Below are 27,028 nucleotides of genomic sequence, written 5' to 3' on the forward strand. Positions count from 1 at the left end.
TTGTTAATCTTTATTAGAAGTATGCTTAGTATTATACTATTTCGAAGGGTACTCACAAACTGAAGATGATTAAGTCAAAATTCAACACAAATAAGATAAAAATTTGTATAATTTTCTATGAAATAAACAATATTTATTGTAATATAACTTTGTAAAGTAATATGTTCGTTTTTCTATTAATTTGAAAGGAAATTCATTTTCATTTCAATTAAATTCGATAAATATAGCGATTTCTGAAGATATATGAATTAACATGTGTATTGTTTGTTGAAATACAGTCGTATATGTATAAATTTTGGCGTAATAAAAATTAAATTTGAGTTCTTCTTTGTTTTGGAGGTTTGTTCTTTTCTTTAATGGCGTTGCAGATTCCTTGCATTCCCATTTCAGCCAAAAGACCTCTAACTTCATCACTCTTAACGTTGACACCCAATTTCTTGAGATTTCTTGCCAAATCTAACGCGTTCTTTGACGGCATGATGACGTTTTCCCAAACCTTTCCTTTCACTCCTGCTGCGAGTTTCTCAATAATATCGTCTACTTCAGTTCTTGGAGGTGGAGCAGCTGCAACTGGTTCTGGAGCGTTAATTCTAGCGCCATCACTAACAAGACGAGTGAAACTGGCTACTGTAAGTGGTCCTCCGTATTGAGAAACCAATCTATCGATTGTTGGAAGAGGTAATTCGATATTAGATTCTTGGGCCATTCCAAGTAAGATATCTCTTGCTTCAAGACGTTCTCCATTTCTCCAACTGCCGAAACAATCTCTAATACTGCGGAATTTTGTATTTGCTGTCCTTGCAATTAAGGAAATAACAACTTCTTCTGAATATTCAGTGCCATCCTTTGTCTTGGAGAAATCGTAGTTAATTGGTTCGTTTTGAACAACTTCTGTGTGTACTTTCTCACCGAAAATTGATGGATCTAGGTTTCTTCCTCCACGAGCAGGTTGTTCGGCATGTTCTTGATGTTTTTCGCCAAATATAGAAGGATCTAAGCATCTTCCTGGGCGTGGAGCTTCTTGTGTTTCAATGGTTTTGTCGCCAAAAATTGTTGGATCCAAATGTCTTCCAGCATGTGTTGGTTGAGGTATTCTGGACTCACCGCGAGATTTTGTAAGAGCTGAGTGATCGAGTATTTTGCGAGTTGAGCGTTGACTTTCTGGTTTAACAAAAGATGAATCGTACATTAACTTGTAGTAGCTAACATGGCCTGTATTATTGACATCAATTGTCATAATTAATGGCATTACTTCGCGTGGATTTGATGCAACTCGAAGACTTATTAAAACGTCAGTAAATTCTTTTTGGGAAACGAATCCTGTTGCTCCAGGGTCAACTTGAAGAAAAGCATCAATAACGTTTCTTCTTTGAAGAGCAACATTGTTCATAAGAACCATAGGATCTGATGTATTAATTCTTGGAACTTCTTGTTCAGGAATTTCATTCTGAAGGAAAGCAACGAATTCTCTAAACTGAAGTTCATTCATTTCAACATTAAATGCATCCCAAAGTACAGAAATTTCGACAGGATTTTCTGTAAATTTTGAATCGACAACTCTCTGTCCAAATTTATCTCGTGTCATTGGAAAGTCTCCAGTGAATTTCTTCCATCTTTTCATGTTTGTTTCTGCTAACTGAAGAAGAAAACTCCGAAAAGCAGCGCAAAGATCAGCACTCATATAAAAAATTTTCAACGTACATTATTCAATTTAAAATTTGTATATTTTTACAGGCGCGAAGCCCGGTTAGATATGAATTCTTCTTCCTAACAGCATTTGGACTTGAGGGGAAATATTCCGTCCACTGTTCACAATTTTTTGTCACTGTATCCACAATATTTTGTTACTTTTTTTATTTGAACATTTGAAAAATGTTTCAGAAATGTGATGGTCCTTACACTCCATTCACACTTCCTGAGCCAATGAAACTTTTAGCTAAATACTCTTATTATCTTTGGGCAGTTGAGAAGCAAACAGCTGAACAATATTGGGAAAGAGTAAATAAAGCTATTACTTTGAATGTTTTTCCTCCACAGTTAGTTTATGATCAAATAAATCGTATTTCTACTGTCAGAATTAAATATAGAAAGATGCTTGGAACTGTTTTAAGAAATTTTGTTCAAACTTACAAGAATTTAGATTTAAGTGATACAAACATATACTTAGCATATCAGATTCGCGATCTTGTTCAGCTTCCAGATGAATATCAAGAAGAATTCAATGATGTTCCAGATGATATCGATGAACAAATTGAGCTCGGCTTTCCTAAAGGAACAATAGATCATGCTCTTCTTTATGATGACATTGATGAATTCAAAGAAATCTACAACAAAGAACTTGAGCGAATAATGAATGGAGAAGAGGATTTATACGACGAGGAAGAAGAAGAAAAGAAAGAGAAACCAACTACCGATCCAAAACCCGAAAAGAAAGATGTTGAACTAAATATTTCTCCAGAAGACGAACAGAAGTACATTAAAAGGGATAAAGATGGAAAAATCATCAGTGTTGGGACAAAAGATGCTGGTTCCATCTATTATCCTACGAATGAACAAGTTATTAATTTCATTAACAATGATAAACAAATAAACAACATTTTACAAGCCCCTGAAGCTAACACTACTAATAACGAAACAGAAACTACACAAGAACAGCCAAATGAGCCCATTAGAGTAGAAAATATACCAGTATATCCAGAAAATATTCGAAATCTAGCCAGAGCACTTCATATACCACCGGAGCATGCAAGCATTAATGATCCTGCTTTTATGCAGAGAATTATCGAAGAAACAAGAAGAATGATACGAAATGTAGCTAATGGACCAAATCAGGAAGAACAAGAAGCTTACGAAGATGATGATGAAGAGGAATATGACGAAGATGCATGGATACTGCATGAATTCGATGAAACGGATGAAGAAAACGAAGAAGATGTAATTGATTACTCTCCAGAAGATTTTGCTGAAGAAGATATGATCGAAAATGGCATAGATAACTATCATTTAGTCGAACAGGCCGCTGAATACGGTGCAACAAAGATATTTTTCTTTCTTCGACAATTTGTACCTGTTAATGAGGAAATGTTAGAGGCTGCTTGCATGAGTAACAAACCAATTATTGTTTCCCATATTTTCGATTCCGAAATTGATGATTATCACCTTCATTGGGAAGATGACATTGCAAGACACGGCTACAGAAACATGATCCACCACTTATCTGAAATGATCCCAATTTCTTCATTTCATTTGATCGACAACTTGTTAATTGATGAATATTTGAATGATTACTGTTTATACGGCCAAATAGATGGTATGGACACACTCTGTGGGCATACAGCCCTAATGGCCGCTTCAAAACTCGGTCTTGTCAGTTTAATGGAATTTATTATACAAGAAGGTGGAGACATTGACAGACAGAGTATGTTCCATGGAGAAACAGCACTTCACTTCGCCGTAGAAAACAATAAAATCGAGGCTGTAAAGTGTCTTGTCGCACATGACGCTGCAAGACTGAAAGATGAGTCTGGCCGCACTCCATTGGCTATTGCAATTGAATTGGGATATAATGATATCGCTCAGATACTCTCTTCCAATCTGAAAATTAAGATTTAATTCAAAATAATTTTTTTTAATTTTTATAGATATCTTTTGTTATTATTATAAACATGTTTGTTATACATTTCTACATTGATAACTCATAACATCTTTTTTATTTTTGATAAAATTTGATCCATTGTTGTTGAACTATGAGTTAATGTTTATCCTGAACATGATATTCCTATTTAAATTTTGTAGCTTTGAACTGACTTGCCATTGAATATCAAAATTATTGAGAATTTGGAAAAATATAATTCAATATTTATGATTGATTTCAATTTCTTATGATAGAAATTATTTATTATTAATTATCAATTCATTTGTATTATGTGAAAATTCCAAATTTTTTTCATTTTTCGAAAAATGAAGAATTTTTTAACAAATTTTGAAATTAAAATCTCAAAAATGAAAAAATTTTGGAAAAAAAGACCATAAATTGATATATAAAAACACTATTATCAGTAAATACTATTCATATAAAAGATATATAGAGAACATTTAATATCAAACAACAAATATCTAAGAATATCAAATTAAAATGTTGGTGGAAGTCTGTAAGACCAAGCAATTACAAAGCCATCACCTGAAGAAGTAACAAACATATTCTCTTTTGGATGATGTGCGATGCCCAAAACAGTGTTCGTGTGGACTTTTGCTGTGAACAAATGAGTGTTCTTTTCATAATTACAAGCCCTGATTGTTTCGTCCTTAGATCCTGAGATCAGAACATTGCTTGTATATGAGGTGCATGCACATGTTACGAAATTCGTGTGTCCTTCAATAGTTCGCTTGAATTGGGCACCAGAATTTGTAATTTGCCAAACTTTAAGTGTTTTGTCACCGGAAGCAGTGACCAATTCTCCTTTTAGAGTAATAGAAAGAGAAAGGATCATCTCGTTATGGGCTTGGAATGTAAAAATTTGATGGTCAAAATTCCTATCAAAAATACCAACATTGCCATTTGAGAATCCAACGGCGAAATAGGCTCCGCCTGGACCGGAAACTATAGAAGCAATTGCACCATCTTTGTTGGTCTGTGCATCTTGATCTATTGTTCCATTTGAAATACTTTTGATTAATTTCATAGTTTTCATATCCCAAATACATATAATTCCATCGGAGCCACCTGATATGAGGCGCGATGAATCTGCTGTAAAGAGTAACGATGAAACATTTTTCACATGTCCATCAAGAGTATTCACTATCGTCTGAGTTTGAAGAGAAAAGATACCAATTGACGAGGGAGCGATAGCTACGGCTATCATCGTTCCGTCCGGTGAAAATTTAAGATCTCTACTATGACATTCAGCCCTTGGAAGATTTGAACAAATTTCCGCTGAACAGAACAGAGAACCATCATTAACATCAACAATATGTAGATTTCGAGGACTAGAGAATGCAAAGAAGCGACCAGTAGGATCAAACTGGACTGCGCATATGACAGATCTTACATCAATGAGATAGCGAATTACTACTGTATTTTTGTTGAAAAATGGATTTGTCGATTCAATCGTATAAGGGAAATCTGATGTCGTTACGTTTTGTCTGTTATTTTGGTAATCTTGATATTGAGGTTGCTGTGGCATAGGAGGAGCCGGACATGCAGCGCAACTCACATCAGTCTGGTACTGCGGTGCCGGCTGCTGTGGAATAATGCCTGCTGAAGCGTAAGGATTCATAGATTTGAGTTTACTTACTTCGGCACTTAACATTTGTTTATAAAGGAGTATATATTGAAAATCGTCGGTAAATTGTGCGTTTAATATCCTTGACTGTGCTGTGAAATTTTGTAATTCCATAATTTCGTTTTTCAATTTCAAAATCGATTCCGTATAGTGTTCAATGAGCTCGTTGATCTTGGAAACTTTGGCTGTCGTTTCGGAGACACCAAAACTAGTTTCAAGAGGAAGCTCGTCTCGTTTGAACATCGATGTAAGATTTTTGAAGTGCCTTTTTTTTTTGAATGAGAAAAACGAAATCGACGCACAACTTTCGGTTCCGTATTAGGAATACTGTTTACACAAAAATTAAATTGTTATCCTCCTGGTGTCCCGTTTGCGAAAAATCATTTGAAGAATTAAAACTTGATTTCAGAGAGATTTCATATCGCCTGCACCACAAAGCAAAAATAAACAACTTGCCAAATGGAGATTTAATTTCCAATTTTCATTTTCGGAGAAAATGCCTGCAATTGTAAACTATTTAATCGATCTTGACTTATTTTGAAATTAAAATATATTAATCACATCAATTTAAAAACGGAAAATAACATAAATTATATCGAATTCAGTTTTTTAGAAATCGATAACTTCTTATCTTGTACACAATAGGTTATTGCATAACAAAACTATTAAATCTATGTCTTGTTAGAACAAAACTAGGAGATGAAATGTATTAATGAGTTAATAAAAAATTACAAACATAAAATTTAGATAAATAACAAACAAATATAATAAAAATTAATCGACATGAATTGAACGCAACTTCATGTATATATCCCTCTGAGCAACTTCTGTGAAAAATCCGATTCTCTTAGATTCAATAACTTGGTCGAATTTCGTTTTCGCGGCTTGTAACTGCTTGAATAATCCCTCGTCAGCCTTTGCGAGGTCTTCCAACTTCGATTCAATTTCAGGCAAATGGAATTCGTACTCTTCTTTGATAAATTTAAACATATCATCCTGATGATCATTGACATCATAGTCAACTCTCTCAAAAGAGAAAGGTACCAGCATTGCTCTCTTATGCATAGCATCAATAAGCGCTGCTAGTGAAATTGTTTCTGATTTCATTTTCGCTAAAGTTTCTCTCATCATTTCTATGTATGATCTCGTATCTAATTTTCTAGAAGAGAACATTGCTAATGTCTGGAACTGACCGAAAGTGACAATTCCGCCAAATTGAGCTGCATCCATTTCGTATTGTTCTCGGATTTGGTCTGTCATACGACTTTCTTCAGCTGCATAAGCCATAATAAGAATGTCTAATACTTGGTCCTCTGAAACAGTCACATCGAACTCTTTTCCTTCAGGAATTACTAATTCATTTCTCATTTTTGTGACAAAACTCTCAGCAAAAGCACTATCAGATACAGAATAAAGAACTTTCTTCAGTAGATCAATAGCAAGTGCTCCATTGACAGGACTAAGTTTGACTTCAGCTCCATCAAACTCGTCTTTGAACAAAACACCTTGAGAAGCATTAGTTATCATGAAACAACCTAAGCAGAAGCAATAATAATCAAGATAAACACAATCTCTATATGGTTGAATTACATCAACAAATTGTAAAAAGTGTTTGCACCTTAGATTACCTTCTTCGGCATATACTCTTGCTGATTCTATTAAATCGAAGAACGTTTCTGCTGCTTCTTGAGGATTTCCGAAAATTACCAAAAAAATTTCGTAAATATCTTCAGCAAAATGCTGTCTATTAGGATTCCAGTCCTTAACAATCCTTCTATCACTTAATTCAGTCAATCTGGCAGCATAAAAGTAAGATAAAGCCGCCAAAACCCATTTTAACGTACGAATTTTTGGAATTCTGAGTGGAGGAACGGTTTGGAAGATAGTAGGGAATTGTTCGCGAGTAATATTTGCAGGAGTTCTTTCCTGGTCGACGTATCTTGAGATATCATCAAGCATATTGACGATATCATGGTATTGCGGAAAATCTTTTCTAACACGACCTCTAAATGCATGAGTTTTATCTGAAATGTATCTTTCATTGATTTCTACTGCCTTTTCCTCCTCTTCTTCATGCTTTTCGGGTTCTTTTAAGTCAAATTTTTCTTGAGAATTTTTATTTGATTTCGGTCTTTCGAGTTGATCGCGTAAAATTTTGATTTGCATTTGAAGGGAACGCTTATTTTTAACTTGTAAATCGAGTTTCTTTCTCATATTTGCAAATTTAGTTTCATCTCTTTCTCTAACATTTGACCAACGCTCTTGATCATCTCTGTATTGTTGAGTAATTTGTTTTAATCGAGATTGACTAACTTCTAACTGGTCTTTTAATATTTGTGTTCTTTCTTTATGACAAGTAACGAGATACGTCTTTTCTTCTTGATGTAATTGAACTACTCTTGCGAATAGTTCCTGATAACGTCTCCATATTGATAATAAAAGAGTAGATCTTTCAGGACATTCGACAGAAACCTGTCTGCAAAGTTCCTCATAAGCAATTGTAAACCAATTTCTTGCATTTGATGCTAATTCGATTGGATCTTTGGATTCTTTTTGATTTTTTTCGAGAACTGTATTTAACCATTGTCCAAGATGCTCTACTTCTTCACGAGTATTACTAGGTTCAGGAGATGGGAAAACTTTTGTCATCCATTGATTGCTTTCAGGATCTAATTGAGAGGTTCCAGGTCTAATTGGAATTGGAGTCGCAACAACTTTGTTAAATTCATCTGGAATAAAGGTGGGAACATTGGGAATCTCTTTCTGATCTGTAATATGCGAGAGATCTGCTGTTTTTAAGTTTTGCGTTACTGTTCTTTTTGGAGATTTTAGGTTAGACTTATCACGAGTTCCACTAGTAGCAGTACGGATGCCACTACGGGTAGTGGGCCTATGATAATCAACGTCAAATGTTACAGTTGCCGGACGTTTCTGTGATAAATCCGACATCTGAAATTTTAAAAAATTCGTTTTTTATTTTTTATCACAATATGACAGTAATATCACATTCTTTCATGTTTGGTTGTTTATGATTACTAGGGAGGATGAATGTTTCAATCAAGAGATATCATTAAATGTACTTTCAAAGATTCGGCTATAGTATTGTTGTGCATGTGGAAGATATGAGGTAGATCAATATTTACAAGAGTATCAATACAGTAAAAAGGTTAGTTGCATTAGGAAAATTTTGAAGAAACTATTTACATATAATATTTTTTTATTTACATGAGAATAAAAACAGTAAATAGAATAGTTGGAATAGGAACATTCAGTATCTGTTGTGGTCTGCAGCTGAATGCTTGACATGCGACAAGAGATGTCTTGGGAAGACCACTTGATGTGAGAATATCGACGAATCTTTGTGTCTTGTTCTGGAAAAGAACACCACATTTAAGACTGATGCAGTTAATGAATGCATTGTCACCAATCGATGAGACACTGGATGGAATGCTGATCTGCTTAAGACGAATACATGATTCAAGTGCACGACGGCCGATGCTGCTAACACTGTTGTCGACAAAGACAACAATCTCGATGTATGCACTGTTGATGAATGCGCTGTCTGCAACACTGTTCAGACGACGGTCGAAGCTGATGTAGTTGTCTCGGCACGCAGGAGCGTGCAGGTAAACGCGGCCGAAGTCTTTGCTGTAGATAGTGCTGTTGTGACAAACAAGGTTTTCGCTGGTGAAGTCGCTGATGTATGACAGAGATGTGCAGCCTTCGAAGATTCCTGGGAATACCTTTGAAAGATTGCAACTAGAAAAGATGTCGACACGCTCAAGATTAGTGCAGCCCTTGAAGCACTCTGAATAAAGAGATTCGACGCTGTCTGGAAGACTGGCACGTGTGATAGATGTTCCACTGAAGCACTCGCTACCGATAGAGATGATGTTGTTCGGGATGCTGACTTCGTTAAGATTTGAACATCCCTTAAAAAGCATGGATGGAAGTGTGTCGAACGATGTTTTGCTCCCTTCGAATGTGATAGTGATAAGTCCGCTGTTCATGAAACTTCCGGAGTCAATCGATTTGATACGATTGATGACATTGAATGTCGCGAGAGATGTACATCCCGAGAAAACATTTTGTCCGATGAAAATATCACATGTACACTCATCGAATGATACAGTTCTCAAAGATGTACATCCTTCGAATGCAGAATCTTGAATTGTTAATTTACTTACAGTTGATGAAAATGAAACACTTGGTAATGTTGTTACTTCGGAAAAAGCATTATTAGCAAGATATGTAAAGCTTGCTGGAAATATAAATTGTGATGAAAGCTTTGTTTGATAAAATGCTAAGATTCCGATTTCTTTGAGCTTTGGGAAATAAGGAATTGATGTCAAACTAGTACAATATGAAAATGCATTGTCTTCAATATATTCTAGTTCAGATGTTCCATCACAAGTAATAGAACTTAGACTCTGTTTATTCAAAAATGATGATAATTTAATTCTTTTAACTTGACTTGAAATTTTAATTGATGTCGCTGAAGAATCAAGTAATAACGATATTGACGAATTATCTTTAGCCATTATCAACATTTGGCTGTCAATCATAATTTGAGAATCACCTTTGAAAGTAAAATTAATATTTGGATTTGGAGGAAATGCACCTCCACCAACATCAGTAAGATTTCCTGGAAGAAGGATTGTTTTCAAGAAGTTACAACCTGTGAACGCGCCAACACCAATCTTAGTTACTTTTTCAGGTATATCAATTGATGTTAAACCTGAATTATAAAAGCAATAATCATTAATTATTGTTATATTTGGAGGCAACTTAATCTGTTTAAGATTTTTTGCAGTTGCAAATGCCCATCCTTCGATACTTGTAACTCCAGGAGGAATTGTTATTGATGTGCATTTTGCATTCTTAAATGCACCATATCCTATGTATTTTACTTTCGGATTGATTTCATATGTGAACGTAGAATTTGGTGCAAAAGCATATATTGTCTGATAATCTTTAGAATATATAGCAAAATTATCGCTGACAAAATATTTATTATTTTGATGAACTCTTATTATTGTTAAAGTTAATACAGAGTTTGCAAATGTTCCAGTAATTTCTTGAACTGATTCTGGAACTTTAAATTCAACAAAATTATCATTTAGAAATACATTATTCGTAAGTGATCGAAGCTCGGATCCTTCTTTGAAAGTAATTGATGTTAAAGTATTAATATTTCCAAGTCCATAATCCTTAATATAAATAACAGTTGATGGAATTTCAATGGATTGGATTTTTATATATGAAAACCCATTTTTTTCAATGTATCGGAGTCCTTCGGGAAGGAAAAGTTCTGTAACTGATGTGCAGTAAGAAAATGCACTTTCGCCAATAATTGTAAGTTTAGTGCACATTGAAAGATCAATTTGTTGTAATTTTGCACAATTGTAAAAAGCATACTTACCAATTGTTGTAAGTTGAGGATTTGGATCGAACCTGAACGATCTTAATGTTTCTTTTGAATATAGGAAACAATAATCGTTTACGTTATTTCCATAAATCTCGAGACAATTACTCGAAATAATAAGGTCTGGATCTGGCATATTGACACCTTTGAGAAGTGTCCCAGAATTATAATAGAACTCAGGATCAATATTTGTCATCTATTTGTTGGGCATGATACAAAAACTTTTTATCATAAAAAAATTGAAAGGTCTCAGATTTTCATTTGTTATGTGGTTGGTCGAAATATTAAATATTGCCTTCACTCAAACATAATAAAATATTTGAAAACTCAAAAAAATCTATAATTTTCAATGATTTTTGACGAGGAAACTTGAGGGATATGAATATACCTAAACATGTGGCATATATAATTAGAATAATTCCATGACATATTTGATAATCCTTTGAGATTTACTAGAATTAATGGATTTCTATCTGAATTAACGCACAAATTATATGTGCATAACATTTATCAACAAATTATATTGATAGCAGCTAAAGAATATTTTTTAATTTGGAAATATTGAATTTTAATAATTGGGATGTTAATAAACCATTTATCCTATTAATAAATCACATAATTATCCAGCGAATTAATAAAAATAACCAATTATTTTGTCTTTACACGGACCTTCTCTTTTATTTTTTATAAAATTAAATTTCTCATCCAATTGGTTTTCACCAGGATATCCAAATAATAGTTTAAAATGGTTTATTTTTTTCGATCGGAGTTTATTTCAAAATATCCATTCAATTTTTCAATTTCAATATGAATTCATTCCAATTTTTGATTAAAAATATAATAATCGATCGATGGAAATTCTGCCCTTCCTATCAATACTTTGTGGAAGTGCAGAGTCAAGGTGGGCTGATCATTTCGGAGATATGCATATCAATGGAACATTTGAACAAAAACAAAACTTTAAATTCAATTTTAATGTTTTTACGTCAAGAAATTCTTATGCAAATTACTTAATTCAAGATTGTACCTTCAAAAATATGCGTACTCATCCAATATCTTTGCGGAACCTTTCATTAAATATTTTAGTTGAAAGGTCTTTATTTGAAAAATGCAGAGATCCAGATAAAGGCGGGGCAATATTTGCCACTTCCAGAAATAAATTTGCTTTAGATAAGGTTTGTGCAAATGAATGCACGGCGGCAGTTTCTGGCCACTTCTTCTATTCTGAGGGCAACAATTCATCGGTTTATTTAACTTCAGTAATATTTTGTGGCAAAAACAATGATAATTTTGCCTCAGATACAACTACTCTATCAATAAATGGAAATTATGGATATTTCAAATTTTTAAATTGCTCATTTAATAAAGCAAAAGATACTTCGGCAATTAAACTTCACTCAACAATATCATATTGTATAAATTTCTCCACAATAAATAACAACACACATTCCAAACAGACAATCGATATTTTTCAAGATGTTGTAAGAACTTTTTCCTGTAATATTCTTAATAATCGTGGTGAATATCTTTTTGCAATATATGCTACTGAATTGGTATTAACAGAGACATCAATTTTTGGGAACAAAGTGACAAACGTATTTTTTGGGAGAACAGGAGAAATTTCGCCAGCTATTTATCTTTTTGAAGTCTATATTGATTCTGATATTTCATCAGGTATAAGGACTATTAGTTATCAAAATAAAAAGGTAATCAAATCATCTGCCAATTTGGAAAGAATGCTTTCATGTGGAATAGATCCAGTTCCAATGACAGCTCCGAAAAAAGTGGAGCACATCAATAATGCTTATAAGAAATAGATCATAAGTCATTTTATAAAGAGAATTTTCAAGAATTTTTATCATATGATGTTTTCATTTTTACTCTTTTCAAAAATAAAGAATTGTTTTCTTCAATTTTCTGTTGAATTTATATATCTAACATTTGATATGAAAAATAGGTGATGTATTAGTCAACGCATTGCCCTTACAATTGGAACTACAATAAATATGTATATATTCTTTTATTTACATTAAAATAAAAACAGTAAATAGAATAGTTGGAATAGGAATATTCAGTATCTGTTGTGGTCTGCAGCTGAATGCTTGACATGCGACAAGAGATGTCTTGGGAAGACCACTTGATGTGAGAATATCGACGAATCTTTGTGTCTTGTTCTGGAAAAGAACACCACATTTAAGACTGATGCAGTTAATGAATGCATTGTCACCAATCGATGAGACACTGGATGGAATGCTGATCTGCTTAAGACGAATACATGATTCAAGTGCACGACGGCCGATGCTGCTAACACTGTTGTCGACAAAGACAACAATCTCGATGTATGCACTGTTGATGAATGCGCTGTCTGCAACACTGTTCAGACGACGGTCGAAGCTGATGTAGTTGTCTCGGCACGCAGGAGCGTGCAGGTAAACGCGGCTGAAATCTTTGCTGTAGATAGTGCTGTTGTGACAAACAAGGTTTTCGCTGGTGAAGTCGCTGATGTATGACAGAGATGTGCAGCCTTCGAAGATTCCTGGGAATACCTTTGAAAGATTGCAACTAGAAAAGATGTCGACACGCTCAAGATTAGTGCAGCCCTTGAAGCACTCTGAATAAAGAGATTCGACGCTGTCTGGAAGACTGGCACGTGTGATAGATGTTCCACTGAAGCACTCGCTACCGATAGAGATGATGTTGTTCGGGATGCTGACCTCGTTAAGATTTGAACATCCCTTAAAAAGCATGGATGGAAGTGTGTCGAACGATGTTTTGCTCCCTTCGAATGTGATAGTGATAAGTCCGCTGTTCATGAAACTTCCGGAGTCAATCGATTTGATACGATTGATGACATTGAATGTCGCGAGAGATGTACATCCCGAGAAAACATTTTGTCCGATGAAAATATCACATGTACACTCATCGAATGATACAGTTCTCAAAGATGTATATCCTTCGAATGCAGAATCTTGAATTGTTAATTTACTTACAGTTGATGAAAATGAAACACTTGGTAATGTTATTACTTCGGAAAAAGCATTATTACCAAGATATGCAAAGCTTGCTGGAGATATAAATTGAGATGAAAGCTTTGTTTGACAAAATGCAGATTTTCCTATTTCTTTGAGCTTTGGGAAATAAGGAATTGATGTCAAACTAGTACAATATGAAAATGCACCGTTTTCAATAACTTCTAATTCAGATGTTCCATCGCAAATAATAGAAATTAGACTCTTCTTATTCTTAAAAGATGATGATTTTATTCGTTTAACTTGACTTGGGATTTTAATTGATGTTGCTGATGGATCAAGTAGTAAAGATATTGACGAATTATCTTTGGCCATAATCAACATTTGACTATCAATCTTTATTTGAGAATCACCTTTAAAAGTAAAATTAATATTTGGATTTGGAGGAAACGCATTTCCTCCGACTTCATTCAAATTTCCTGGGAGAAGAATTGATTTCAATGAACCACATCCAGCAAATGCATCTGTTTCAATTTTTGTTACTTTTTCTGGGATATCAATTGATGTTAAACCTGAATAAGTGAAACATCCCATGGAAACTGTTGTTATGTTCGGAGGCAATGTAATTTGTTTAAGATTCAATGTAACAGCAAATGCATATGTCCCAATAACTTTTACACTCTGAGGTATTGTGATTGACGTACATTTTGCACCCATGAATGCACCATGGTTTATGAATGTAACTTTAGGATTGATATTATATGTTGAATTTGAATTTGCTGCAAAAACAAGAATTTGTGTATAGTCTTTGGTATAAACCGCATAATTGTCACTGACAAAATATTTATTGTTTTGATGAACACGAATTATTGTCAATGTAGCAACATCATTTAGACATGCACCGATAATATATTGGACTGATTCTGGAACTTTAAATTCAACAAATCTTGCACTTATAAATACATTATTTGAAAGAGATTGAAGTTTCGATCCTTCTTTGAAAGTTATTGATTTTAAAGAATATATATATCCGAATCCATAATCCTTAATATCAATAACTGTTGATGGAATTTCAATGGATTGGATTTTTATATATGAAAATCCATTTTTTTTCAATGTATCGGAGTCCTTCGGGAAGAAATAATTCTGTAACTGATGTGCAGTATGAAAATGCACTTTCGCCAATAATTGTAGGTTTGGTGCACATTGAAAGATCAATTCGTTGTAATTTTGAACAATTGTAAAAAGAGTACTTACCAATTGTTGTAAGTTGTGGATTTGGACCAAATCTGAATGATCGTAATGTTTCTTTTGAATGCAAAAAACAATAATCACTTACGCTGTTTCCATAAATTTCGAGACAATTACTCGAAATAATGAGATCTGGATCAGGCATATTGACATCTTTGAGAAGTGTTCCAGAATTAAAGTAGAACTCAGGATTAATATTTGTCATTTACTCTTTTGCTCCCATATCAACTTTTCTATCAAATCAACTTTTTATATAACAAAAAAAGCCTGTGATTAAATTTTTGTATACCAATTCACGCCGGTAAATTAAATTTGAATGGAATCTAACAATTGTTTTGTGGTTGGAAGAAACATTGGATAATACCTTCATTAAAACATACCATATGCCAATGAATGAACCAGTGAAATATCAGTTTTTCAAATAGATTAAAGTACAAAGCTTTAATTTGCGTTCCACCTCTAGAAAAACAGGGCTAAGTTTTATAACTGGAGTTACCTAGTAGCAGTAATAAGGTTGCTATTAAAGCTAATTGTCGTATGAAATAGTGGTCTCAAAAATAGATTTCAGAACCTATTCAAATAATTTGAGAACTTAAAAACAAACATATCAAATGCTCGTAATATAGAAATATTTTTATGAAAAATTTAAAAACAAAAATTCTCTGAAATTTTAGAATCTATTCTTATATAATGTTCTTACGTTAATCTACATGTTATTGAGAACCAAATATGGTTTAATTGTTAAATTTGATACAAATCCTTTTCAGTTGGAATTTGATTTATTATGTTTTCAGTTATATTTTTTATTTTGATATTTTTTTGTATGGGAAATAATGAATAAATCGGTCTACATTAACAATAAACTGGATTTAACCCACACCAATGGAGTAATACCTCAATGATTTGTTAGATAGTGAAGATATTAAAATTTATCACCCATTTATTGGCTACCGTTTGAGATTTATAGGTCCACTTTAAGTATTAGCAGTTATGATATAATTGGCTGAATAATAGATTTGATTTTTTTTTGAAAATAATTTAAATTTGCTGAACTCGAATTCTAATTACGAGAATTTTTATTTTTCACAAAATCATCTGAAAAATGAAATATTCTTCAAAATCTATTGATGGGAATCGAAAGATAGAAATTGTAATGCCTAACGCGCTCTCTCCCACCTAATAAGATATCCGAAAGAAGCTGAAATCATTAATTAGTTTCTTTTCAAATTTTGCCTTTAACATCAATTACTATAATTCCCTATTACAAAATCATTAGATAATACCATCTTGGAATTGGGTTTTCCATATCTAAACATATACTTTTTTTTCTGAACAGGCGTTAAGGAATTGGGTGTCACAAAAATTAATGAATAAGGTGACAGCTTTTCCAAGTTATGACTGAAAATGAAGTTTTCAAATTCAATTTCTTTCAAGTTTAAATTTGAACTGTTTTAATTTTCTTATTTTGCTTATTTTAGTTTGATACATAGAATTTGATAAAATATTTGTTCCAGACGCATTGTACAATCAATAATAATGAAAATACAGACATGTTATGATGCAAAATAGAGAATGGTTTTTTATCATTCATTTGATAAGGATCAATGATTACTTAACGTTGTTATATGTCGATGCAAAGCAAAGAGGAGTTTGTCCACATTTGTACTTGCAAATATTCTTTGTCTAAGATTCTTAAGCACTGCAATAAAATATTTTTAAGAGGAGAAGGAAAAACGAAATAAAGTTAATTTACAATTTTTTTTGTTATAATAATTCATAAATTTTGATTGTGATAAATACATATAAAAAATATGTTTGACTAAGGAAGTCAATTTGGAAAATCGTTTTCACTTTAGGAGAATATAATTTTCCATTTGGAAAATTTAAAAAATGAGACGCGCAGGATTCGAACTTTTTTAAAAGTTGATTTAAATGAATTTTAGTGTGGAATATAAGGATAATATCATATTTAAAATAAGAATATACTAGTTTAGGTGGTATTAATTTTTTCGATAAATTTGAGAGTATGTACGTTTAGGGCATGAAAAGTGTCAATTCGCTCAGCGAAAGCTGAGCTAGCTTCGTTCTCGAAAGAATAAGGAGGGAGTGAAGGAGAATGATACAGAAGTTGACACTTTCATATTATTTCAACAAATTTTGATCAAATTGAAATTCAATAAAATTCAATTCAATTCATATCCTTCAGTCAGTACATTGATATCCTTCTGCATCACAATGATAACTCGGGCATCAATAGTTCTACAACTAACTCAGAAAAAACAAGATTATTACTTCCTGCTTACAGCTTTTAAAAAGTTTCGATGATAAAAATCACTCTACTCTCGTTTATCGACATATGGTGATAGTAGGTAAACATATTCTTATCGATATTAATAAAAATATTTGTACGAAAATCTTATCCAATTAGAGAGTTATTCATAAAGTATATGATAATTATAATTACTTTATCTTTGTTTTATCTTTGAATAAACAATTTAATTTAAATTGCATAATATTTTTTGGTTGAAAGACAGGAAACTTAGTTGAGTTTGTATTATTTTTATCGTTTAATTCATCGTATCAGTGAGTGATCCAGATATTTAAGGGTCCACTGTAAGGCCAAATAAGGTCTATCGTCGTCCCAAAAATACTGCTCGAGATGGTGTTTTACTAAGGCCCAAAACTTAAAAAAACTCAAAAAAATTAACTTTACTCTTTTGAGATCCTTATCAGATGTGCATCAATTTGATGCAGTATCGCAGTTCGAATCTGATTTTTTAATGTAGATATACTCTAACATTCTTGAAAAAATGCAAAATAATATTAATTAAGCTTTTCATTTCTGTATCATACACGAAACAAAATCATTCATTATACTAAATTTATTAAAGTTTGAATAATGAAAAAAAATATATCTAAATTTTTACATTGAGTCTGCTATTGATATGGTTAATATTAAATCTTGTAACAACGGGCATTGGCCAGAATAATACCCGCTAAAATACACAATTTTTTAAAATTTTATCAATTTGTTATGGTACATATTTATGACAATGAATAAAATGCTTATCCTTCATAAGTAAATACATAATTTATGCTTAAACACAAAAAATAACACGAAAATTTTTGGCCAACATATCAAAACTAAGGATAATGTTTTGAATATATAAGCAATAATACTTTGTCTAGAGAATTAAATTTGTGCTATCTAATTGTCAATTCTTTGAATTTTTTTTTTAATGCAAGATATCCCGGCATTGGCCTCAATGAATATAAACTACATGCATCATAATATTAGTTTGTAATAGCATAAAAGCGAAATTCCTAATTTCTTCTCAAATAAATTCCTAAAAAAAACATCGGAATTAATGATTGGAAATAGGTCAAAAAAATTCCTAATATAAAACTTATTCTTAAGATAAATCAAAATTCGAAAATATCTATTTTTCAAAACACGCATCCAAAAGCGAAAAAATTCGAAAAAATCATGTTCTTATAAAACTCGCCGATTTTGCAATTTTTATCCGATTTGAAGTTATAGAATATATTACCATCTTACAAAAACATATACTTCATTATTGCATTCACAAAATATTAATCAGAACATTAGGAAAAGTGGATTTTCGAAAAAAGACGATAACGATTATTTGCAAATCGCCTCTCAATTTTGAGAGACTTTCAATTTTTACAGTGGACCCTTAAGATATTTAGAAAAAAATTATTAATTTGATTAACAAATTTTAATCAAAATAGCAAAAATCTATTTGATAGCTGTAAACAAACAATAATTTTTATTTCAAGCAAAATCACTTATTTTCATCTAAACGTATAAAATTGTCAATTTTATGAAAATAAATTGAAAATCTCATGAAATGTAAATGAGAGTAATATTTTTCAATTTTCTTTTTTTCTTTGTCTCAAATATTTTCTGTTGGGAATTTTCTTGTTATCAAAAAATAATTTTAATATTTGTTTATTTTATTACATACAATAAAATTTTAAAAACTCTATTTCTTCTCAAGAAAATTTTTTCCTTCATATGAAAAAACATTTTGTTCTCCATTTGATACTGAGTCTAAATCTCGATTTTTGAATTTTCTTCTTTCCAAATTTCTTTTTTCCAAATTAGAAGTTTAATTCAAATTTTCAATAGTTTATATATTTTCTCAAACCGTCTCAGATTTTCTCACTTTTTAGGGATTTTCTCTCAAAATATACAAAAATAGTAATATCAATACATGTGTCTAATATACTTTAAAACCATCGTGACAAAATTCAAAAACGAAGAGTTCTTCTCTCCAAATTTTTTTCAAAATCAAAAAAATGAGATAAAAAAGTACGTTTGGAAAATTCATTTTTAGCATTTTAGGAATTTTCTCACTTTTCTTCCAAATTGACATCCTTAGTTTGACACATTTTGCGGGCGTATTTTATAAGCCCGCAAAAAAGTGTCAAACATATTGAGTTATTATTTTTATTTTTACATGAGAATAAAAACAGTAAATAGAATAGTTGGAATAGGAATGTTCAGTATCTGTTGTGGTCTGCAGCTGAATGCTTGACATGTGACGAGAGATGTCTTGGGAAGACCACTTGATGTGAGAATATCGACGAATCTTTGTGTCTTGTTCTGGAAAAGAACACCACATTTAAGACTGATGCAGTTAATGAATGCATTGTCACCAATCGATGAGACACTGGATGGAATGCTGATCTGCTTAAGACGAATACATGATTCAAATGCACGACGGCCGATGCTGCTAACACTGTTGTCGACAAAGACAACAATCTCGATGTATGCACTGTTGATGAATGCGCTGTCTGCAACACTGTTCAGACGACGGTCGAAGCTGATGTAGTTGTCTCGGCACGCAGGAGCGTGCAGGTAAACGCGGCTGAAATCTTTGCTGTAGATAGTGCTGTTGTGACAAACAAGGTTTTCGCTGGTGAAGTCGCTGATGTATGACAGAGATGTGCAGCCTTCGAAGATTCCTGGGAATACCTTTGAAAGATTGCAACTAGAAAAGATGTCGACACGCTCAAGATTAGTGCAGCCCTTGAAGCACTCTGAATAAAGAGATTCGACGCTGTCTGGAAGACTGGCACGTGTGATAGATGTTCCACTGAAGCACTCGCTACCGATAGAGATGATGTTGTTCGGGATGCTGACTTCGTTAAGATTTGAACATCCCTTAAAAAGCATAGATGGAAGTGTGTCGAACGATGTCTTGCTCCCTTCGAATGTGATAGTGATAAGTCCGCTGTTCATGAAACTTCCGGAGTCAATCGATTTGATATGATTGATGACATTGAATGTCGCGAGAGATGTACATCCTGAGAAAACATTTTGTCCGATGAAAATATCACACGTACACTCATCGAACGATACAGTTCTCAAAGATGTACATCCGGCAAACGCAGAATCTTGAATAGTCAATTTACTAACAGTTGATGAAAATGTGACACTTGGTAATGTTGTTACTTGGGAAAAAGCATTATTACCAAGATATGCAAAGCTTGCTGGAGATATAAATTGAGATGAAAGTTTTGTTTGAAAGAATGCCATGTTACCGATTTCTTTAAGTTTTGGGAAATATGGAATTGATGTCAAACTAGAACAATATGCAAATGCACCTTCTTCAATAATTTCTAGTTCAGATGTTCCATCACAAGTAATAGAAATTAGATTCTGTTTATTATTAAATGCTGATAATTTAATTCTTTTAACTTGACTTGGAATGTTAATTGATGCCTGTGATGAATCAAGTAATAACGATATTGACGAATTATCTTTAGCCATGATTAGCATTTGGCTGTCAATCATAATTTGAGAATCACCTTTGAAAGTAAAATTAATATTTGAATTTGACGGAAATGCACCTCCACCAACCTCAGTAAGATTTCCTGGAAGAAGGATTGTTTTCAAGAAATCACAACCTGCAAACGCACCAACACCAATCTGAGTTACTTTTTCAGGTATATCAATTGATGTTAAACCTGAACAATAAAAGCAATAATCATTAATTGCAGTTATGTTTGGAGGCAATGTAATTTGTTTGAGATTAGAGGTAAAATAAAATGCATATCCTTCTATTAATGTAACACTTGGAGGGATTGTAATAGATGTACATTTTGCCTTAGCAAAAGCTCCATGCTTAATGGATGTAACTTTAGGATTGATATTGTATGTTGAATTTGAATTTGCGGCAAAAACTAGAATTTGTGAATAATCTTTGGTGTATACTGCATAATTATCACTGACAAAATATTTATTGTTTTGATGAACACGGATAATTGTCAATGTATCAACTTCACCTACAAATGTTCCAACAATTGATTGGACTGATTCTGGGACTTTAAATTCAACTAATTTTGTCCATGAGAATGCATTATTTGAAAGTGATCGAAGTTTAGATCCTTCTTTGAAAGTAATTGATGTTAAAGTATTAATAAGTCCAAGTCCATTATCTAAAATATCAATAACAGTCGTTGGAATTTCAACTGATTGTATTGATGTTTGTGAAAATGCGTTATTTTTAATATATTGGAGCCCTTCTGGAAGAAATAGTTCTGTAACTGATGTGCAGTAAGAAAAAGCACTTTCACCTAAAACTGTAAGTTTCAAACATAATGAAAGATCAATTCGTTGTAATTTTGAACAATTGTAAAAAGAGTACTTACCAATTGTTGTAAGTTGAGGATTTGGATCGAACCTGAATGATCGTAATGTTTCTTTTGAATGTAAAAAGCAATAGTCACTTACACTGTTTCCATAAATTTCGAGACAATTACTCGAAATAATGAGATCCGGATCAGGCATATTGACAGCTTTGAGAAGTGTGCCTGAATTAAAGTAGAACTCAGGATTAATATTAGTCATTTACTTTTTTATTATCATATTAATCTTAATTTTTATAAAAATAAAATTGAAAGGTCTCAATTTTTCAATTGTTAAGTGGTTGGCCAAAATATCCAATTAACGACTTTCATTATACTGCATGTTGGTGAATTGTGTTAGCTCAAGAAAAGGGAAAAAAGTGAAATTGAATCAAATATTGATGTTTTCATAAAAAATTGAATGGAATCGGCTTTTCATTTAAAAACATTAAACTAATGATAATTTGGTCATGACGTATTCCATTTATATTGTAAACATTTTGAGATGATGGTGGTATAACATTTATAATATTAGTCAGAACAAGCTGGAATGAAAACAATGGAACATTATTCCGATTAAAAGGCAGATAAGTGAAAGACCCACATTCACATGTGTATATAGCGCCTATGAATATTGCACTTTTGTTTGAACATTTTATGAACGAGCCCTTTGTGAATGAAATATGATCCACAAATATATTAAAAATACTAATTATACTTCAAATCCTAAATTCGCTCATAAATCTTGAATAATATGATATCATTTAATGCCAAACTTTTTTTAAAAAAAATTAACTGAAAATTAACGCTAGAAGTAATAATATTCTAATTATTTACAATTAAAACTAAATAATAAATTAATAAAAATTAAAACAATGACCTTGAATGTTTTGCTGGTAAAATTGCAGTCTTCAGTTCCTGAAGAGATGCATCTGTACCAGCAAATCCTTTTTCTCTGAGAATCAATCTCGCGAACTGTGCAGTGTATTTCGGATATCTCACATCAAAGAAGTATTTGATGGCGAAGAACTGCTGATCATCAGTTATCTTTCTGAACTCTTGAATAAGCATATTTTGGTAATCTTCATCACTTTTGATGGAGTGAGTGTCAACAAATTTACGTAATGCGGCGTAAAATGGCAAAAAGCTCACATTTCCGAATATCCTCTTTGTCATGTAATCGATAACCATCTCTGGCTGATAGTGATATATCAATTCAAAAATTGAATATATCACTTCACCTTGGAAATACATTATGTCACTTTTTAGTAAACCAATCAATTCATCGACCTGAGTTTTGAAGAATTCTATTCTTAACTGCTTATCGAAATTAGAGTTTTCGCATGCGAGATTAATGAGACCGATGTGGGACTTGATTTGGACCAAGTTTCCTCTCATTCTCTTCATCATCAAGTTCATTATCAAATAAATAATATCATTGTAAGTATTTTGTGACTTTGTGTATGTCAATGTCAAACAAGGAAGCAAACTATCGAAGTTTGCGTGTCTGTGTCTATTGAATATTGTTTTAACGAACTCGTTCAAGTCTTTCGGTTCGATTTCGAACGCGAAACACTTATAAATAAACACAGGAATGAATTTCATCACGAATGGATTCATTGGATATAATTCAATGAAATCAGTAACATTTTTAAGCATTCCTTTAACAACACCATCTGGCATTTCGCAATCTGATTGTAGGATCTTCATCAAACAGAAGATTGCGTCCACAAATTTCTGTGGATCAACAGGAGTTTTGATTGCATCAGTCAAAACATTCGTGTTCAAATCAGTGTTGATATTAAATGATGTCAAAATACTTTGGAATATTGTTTGGCGCTTCCAATCAGGGAATGTCGTTTTAATGATAGTATCATCATCAAATTCAAATTCTTTGACATTCATAAATGCCATCAAAAGTGACATGTCAATGTCAAACCATTTATCATCACGTAAAGTGACAAAATTAAGAATTTTTGTCACTGTTTTGTTTGAAAAATCTTTCAAACACTTTGCGCATAAAGCAATTAACAAAGTACTTATTGCCTTTTCTTCGCAAGTTAAGAGAGCAGTCATTAAATGGCTTGTTAATATAGGATTTTCATTAATTTCCTGTGAATGTCTTTGTATATTGTAAGAAATCGTATTTATCAGGTCCAAAACAGTATCAGGATTTCTCAATGACGATTCACTGATTGATGAAATGTAGTTTGTGAAATTGATGGCTCTGTTCTCGTACCTTGATTCAGGAATGACATATTTGACAATGACACTTTTGTCATGTAAAATGTCAGGAGCGTATTTATTAATGAATTCTGCCAATTTATTTTTATATTTATCTTTGTTCAAAGTCAAGAACTTAATGATTTCTGGGATTGAATCCGGAGGGAATTGGTAGGCCAAGTTATTATCTTTTCCAATCAAATCCATTGTATTCAAGTTATAGTTTTCAAACCAATATCTTAAAGTAACAATAATTCCTTCAGTAGAGAAAACACTGCAGTAATAATGCAACAATTCAGAAAGTTTTTCAGGCAAAATTTGACAAATATTAAATTTCGTAATTGCAATATAACGAACAGTATCATTTCTTGAATGAAGATTTGCTGGTAAACCAACATTAAGATTATCTCTAATGATTTCTCTTGTTTGTTTACTTGATTTGGCCATTTCATACAGTTTAACTCTTCTTTTTACATCAGTATAAATTGATTTCGTGAGTTTGATCATTTCTCTCATTGATTCAATCAAACCTCCTGCGAAATTAACTTTTAATTCTGGCAAATCTCCATCAACAATTTGTTTTGCAACTGATTCATCGAGTTCTCTGACTGTTCTCAAGAAATCAACTCTTTCTTCATCAGGCAAATTTTGTATTGCTTCTTTGTATTTCTTAGTGACATCAGAACCAGTTTGCAAAATGAATTTCGTGTATCTCAAGAGAGAAGAAGGTAAAATGAACTTGGAATGGCTTGGAATATTGTTGATATGCATAACAAACGAGTTCTTGAATTCAGGAACTTCCATTATCAATCCTTCATTCGTTGGATCCATTACAATCTTCAGCCATTTAGCTGCAACATCGAAATTCGGTGACAACTTAAGATGTGTCGTTATCGAATTCAACACAATCTGTTTGTCAGCGCCAACAAGTAAAGGCCAATACCTCAATAATCCTTCAGATGCCATATCAGGGAAAATCTGAATACATGCATCAGTTATACAATTGTACAAACTCGCGATTGTATTCGATATTGGTAATGAGTTATACAACTTCAAGGCATAGTATAACTGTGGGAACATCGATTGTCTGTCAATTATAGGATTCGATCCTAAAATTTCAATTGGATTCGCTTTAAAATTCGCGTCAATTTGACTTATCAAAATTTTCGGATCGTATCTTGTTGACTTTAATTTTCTCATTGTTCCAACAATGTAATTCGTTGACTCTGTTACTATTTGATAGATGATATTCGGTATATCTCCGAACATCTCTACATCCAAAGTCAACATGTTGAACATGGAGAGATATCGCATCGCCAATGTCAAAGTTGAAATTGGCAAAACATTAAACAACAAAATATCAATTGTTGTTTGAATTGTTGGTAATAAATAATACATGTCTAAATCAGGTTTCGATTCACCTAGTATACAACATGAATACAAAGTATATTCCATTTTCTTGTAATCAAAACAATCCAATTTGTTGAAAAGTAGTTCAATGATTAATTCATGTTTTTTGTGATGACAAAATGAATCAAGACATTTGATGGCCGAATCTCGAAGTGCTGGGAAATCACTGGAAGCATCTTCTACAACATAATTAAGTACAGTATCATAGACAATGCGATCGTAATACTTATCTATGTTCGATGGCGTGAAAGAAACAATTAATTTCAAAATTGAAGATTCAATATCTAAACTTGGACGAGTTGTGACTTGTTTCAGGTAGATAAGTTCTCGGATAAGGGCAAGTAACTGATAATGACGGGATTTGTTCAAATATAAGGTACAACATCTTGAAAATTGATCAATTATCTCCAAAGTGTTCTCGTGGTACTCCATTCGAAGTGCGTAACTGAAGAGATCGAATGTTTGCTCGAGAATTTGTGGATCTTTGGTTTTCGATGCAATATTTGCGATGGATTTAAATTTCGCGTTGGAATTGCTTTTGTCTTGGGGTTTCCACTGGAGATAACTAAAAGGAAGAGGGAGTAAGTACTTGGAGGCCGATTCGGAGCTGTTTATGTCGAAATTTATTTCATATGTCTCATTTCTCGCGAAAAGTTTAAGTCGGACGAGGTCTCCTTCCATGGTTGTCTGTATTGTGAATGATGCCGATGGTTTGGAGAGGATTGTAAAGGCTGCTTCGAGTAATGTTTCATTATCGTGTCTTTCGAGCATAGTCATGGCAAATCCAGCGGTAGGAAGTAGCTGGACACGATCAAGATTGATATCGTGAGAGATTAAATGAGAAATTAATGGTAAAGATTTCGGAATTAATTGTCGATTTTTGTGTAGTTCTTTGAAGAGTATAGAAACCAAATCTTGATTATGAAAAACTACATTAGTGATAGCATTTTGCAAATCTGAATCCGCTTCCCCATCTAACATTTTTTTAAGTAATAAATTTAATAATGTTAATAACCAAACACGTGGTGGATTTCGGAGCTGACGAATAACCTTGCTCATGTTATTCTTGACCTCAGGAGCTTGATTTGCAAAGTATTTAATGCAACAGTCGTTCGCGTAGAGATCTTGAAGATAAATTTCATCAGTATCATGGGTAAGCCATGCAAATACGTTCGCAATGAATAGCTCGGCGTAAGGGTTTCCATCTGTGGGAAGTAAATTAGACTGTGGACCTAATAAAGTTCGAAGAGTTTTTGGATAAAATGGAGAAATATGTGCTAAAAATCGTGCCGTTGTAGAATGAGCTTGCACACGAATATCTGACTCGGCATTGCATGCAGCATCCTTAAGAAATTGCAAAATCTTTTCAATTCCACCTGATGCATTTTCCGGAAAAGTTCTTTTTATGTTAATAACGTTAACTTTCTGATCTATCTCTTGGAAAAGACCAGAGATAACATTTTTATCAGCTCTGCTGCCATTAATCTTTTCAATTTTCCCTAATAGATCATTCATTAAAGTTATGCGATATCGCTTTTCACTTGCAATTTTTTTTATTCTCAATTTTCATTTCTGATAATGTTATTACATTTTTCATCCTATTTCGAATAAAACTAAAATTGTTCACAAATCTTGATTTGGATGAAATTCAAATTCTTACTGTTGGAATAAGCCGTTTTAACAGCATAATATCAAAGAACAGAACATATACAACATATGGTATTAGTAAAAAGACCTGAATTCAATTCCTTCATATAGAAAATGTGATTTTTATTTGAGTCTTTTTCTGATCCGATTTAAATTAGGGGGTA

General features: G+C 32.6%; 8 protein-coding genes across 8 annotated transcripts, besides 1 other annotated feature; 1 reads left to right on the plus strand and 7 right to left on the minus strand.

Moving 5' to 3' along the window:
- Window positions 1-310: 310 nt before the first annotated feature.
- Window positions 311-1,681, minus strand: TVAGG3_0335140 (EF-hand family; the record flags this gene model as incomplete). The annotated part of the gene is made up of 1 exon (XM_001327793.1): window positions 311-1,681. The coding sequence occupies one exon, from the start codon at window positions 1,679-1,681 to the stop codon at window positions 311-313; it is 1,371 nt and encodes a 456-aa protein (XP_001327828.1).
- A 90-nt stretch (window positions 1,682-1,771) lies between these two features.
- TVAGG3_0335150 (proteasome regulatory particle assembly) lies at window positions 1,772-3,676 on the plus strand (the record flags this gene model as incomplete). Its single annotated transcript, XM_001327794.1, has 1 exon — window positions 1,873-3,612. One exon carries the CDS (start codon window positions 1,873-1,875, stop codon window positions 3,610-3,612), a length of 1,740 nt encoding a protein of 579 aa, XP_001327829.1.
- A 426-nt stretch (window positions 3,677-4,102) lies between these two features.
- TVAGG3_0335160 (WD repeat-containing protein family) lies at window positions 4,103-6,014 on the minus strand (the record flags this gene model as incomplete). Its single annotated transcript, XM_001327795.1, has 1 exon — window positions 4,131-5,525. The coding sequence occupies one exon, from the start codon at window positions 5,523-5,525 to the stop codon at window positions 4,131-4,133; it is 1,395 nt and encodes a 464-aa protein (XP_001327830.1).
- A 42-nt stretch (window positions 6,015-6,056) lies between these two features.
- On the minus strand, window positions 6,057-8,231 carry TVAGG3_0335170 (uncharacterized protein; the record flags this gene model as incomplete). The annotated part of the gene is made up of 1 exon (XM_001327796.1): window positions 6,057-8,231. One exon carries the CDS (start codon window positions 8,229-8,231, stop codon window positions 6,057-6,059), a length of 2,175 nt encoding a protein of 724 aa, XP_001327831.1.
- A 52-nt stretch (window positions 8,232-8,283) lies between these two features.
- Window positions 8,284-10,910, minus strand: TVAGG3_0335180 (regulation of response to stimulus; the record flags this gene model as incomplete). Its single annotated transcript, XM_001327797.1, has 1 exon — window positions 8,504-10,903. The coding sequence occupies one exon, from the start codon at window positions 10,901-10,903 to the stop codon at window positions 8,504-8,506; it is 2,400 nt and encodes a 799-aa protein (XP_001327832.1).
- Window positions 10,911-12,724: 1,814 nt separating this feature from the next.
- On the minus strand, window positions 12,725-15,161 carry TVAGG3_0335190 (regulation of response to stimulus; the record flags this gene model as incomplete). Its single annotated transcript, XM_001327798.1, has 1 exon — window positions 12,732-14,393. The coding sequence occupies one exon, from the start codon at window positions 14,391-14,393 to the stop codon at window positions 12,732-12,734; it is 1,662 nt and encodes a 553-aa protein (XP_001327833.1).
- A 2,371-nt stretch (window positions 15,162-17,532) lies between these two features.
- Window positions 17,533-18,625: a mobile genetic element.
- Window positions 18,626-19,271: 646 nt separating this feature from the next.
- Window positions 19,272-21,824, minus strand: TVAGG3_0335210 (uncharacterized protein; the record flags this gene model as incomplete). The annotated part of the gene is made up of 1 exon (XM_001327799.1): window positions 19,408-21,807. One exon carries the CDS (start codon window positions 21,805-21,807, stop codon window positions 19,408-19,410), a length of 2,400 nt encoding a protein of 799 aa, XP_001327834.1.
- A 567-nt stretch (window positions 21,825-22,391) lies between these two features.
- Window positions 22,392-26,757, minus strand: TVAGG3_0335220 (armadillo (ARM) repeat-containing protein family; the record flags this gene model as incomplete). Its single annotated transcript, XM_001327800.1, has 1 exon — window positions 22,452-26,732. One exon carries the CDS (start codon window positions 26,730-26,732, stop codon window positions 22,452-22,454), a length of 4,281 nt encoding a protein of 1,426 aa, XP_001327835.1.
- Between the last annotated feature and the right edge of the window lie 271 nt (window positions 26,758-27,028).

Source organism: Trichomonas vaginalis, chromosome V, assembly GCF_026262505.1.
Source record: "Trichomonas vaginalis G3 chromosome V, whole genome shotgun sequence".
In the NCBI taxonomy this organism is placed as follows: Eukaryota; Parabasalia; order Trichomonadida; family Trichomonadidae; genus Trichomonas; species Trichomonas vaginalis.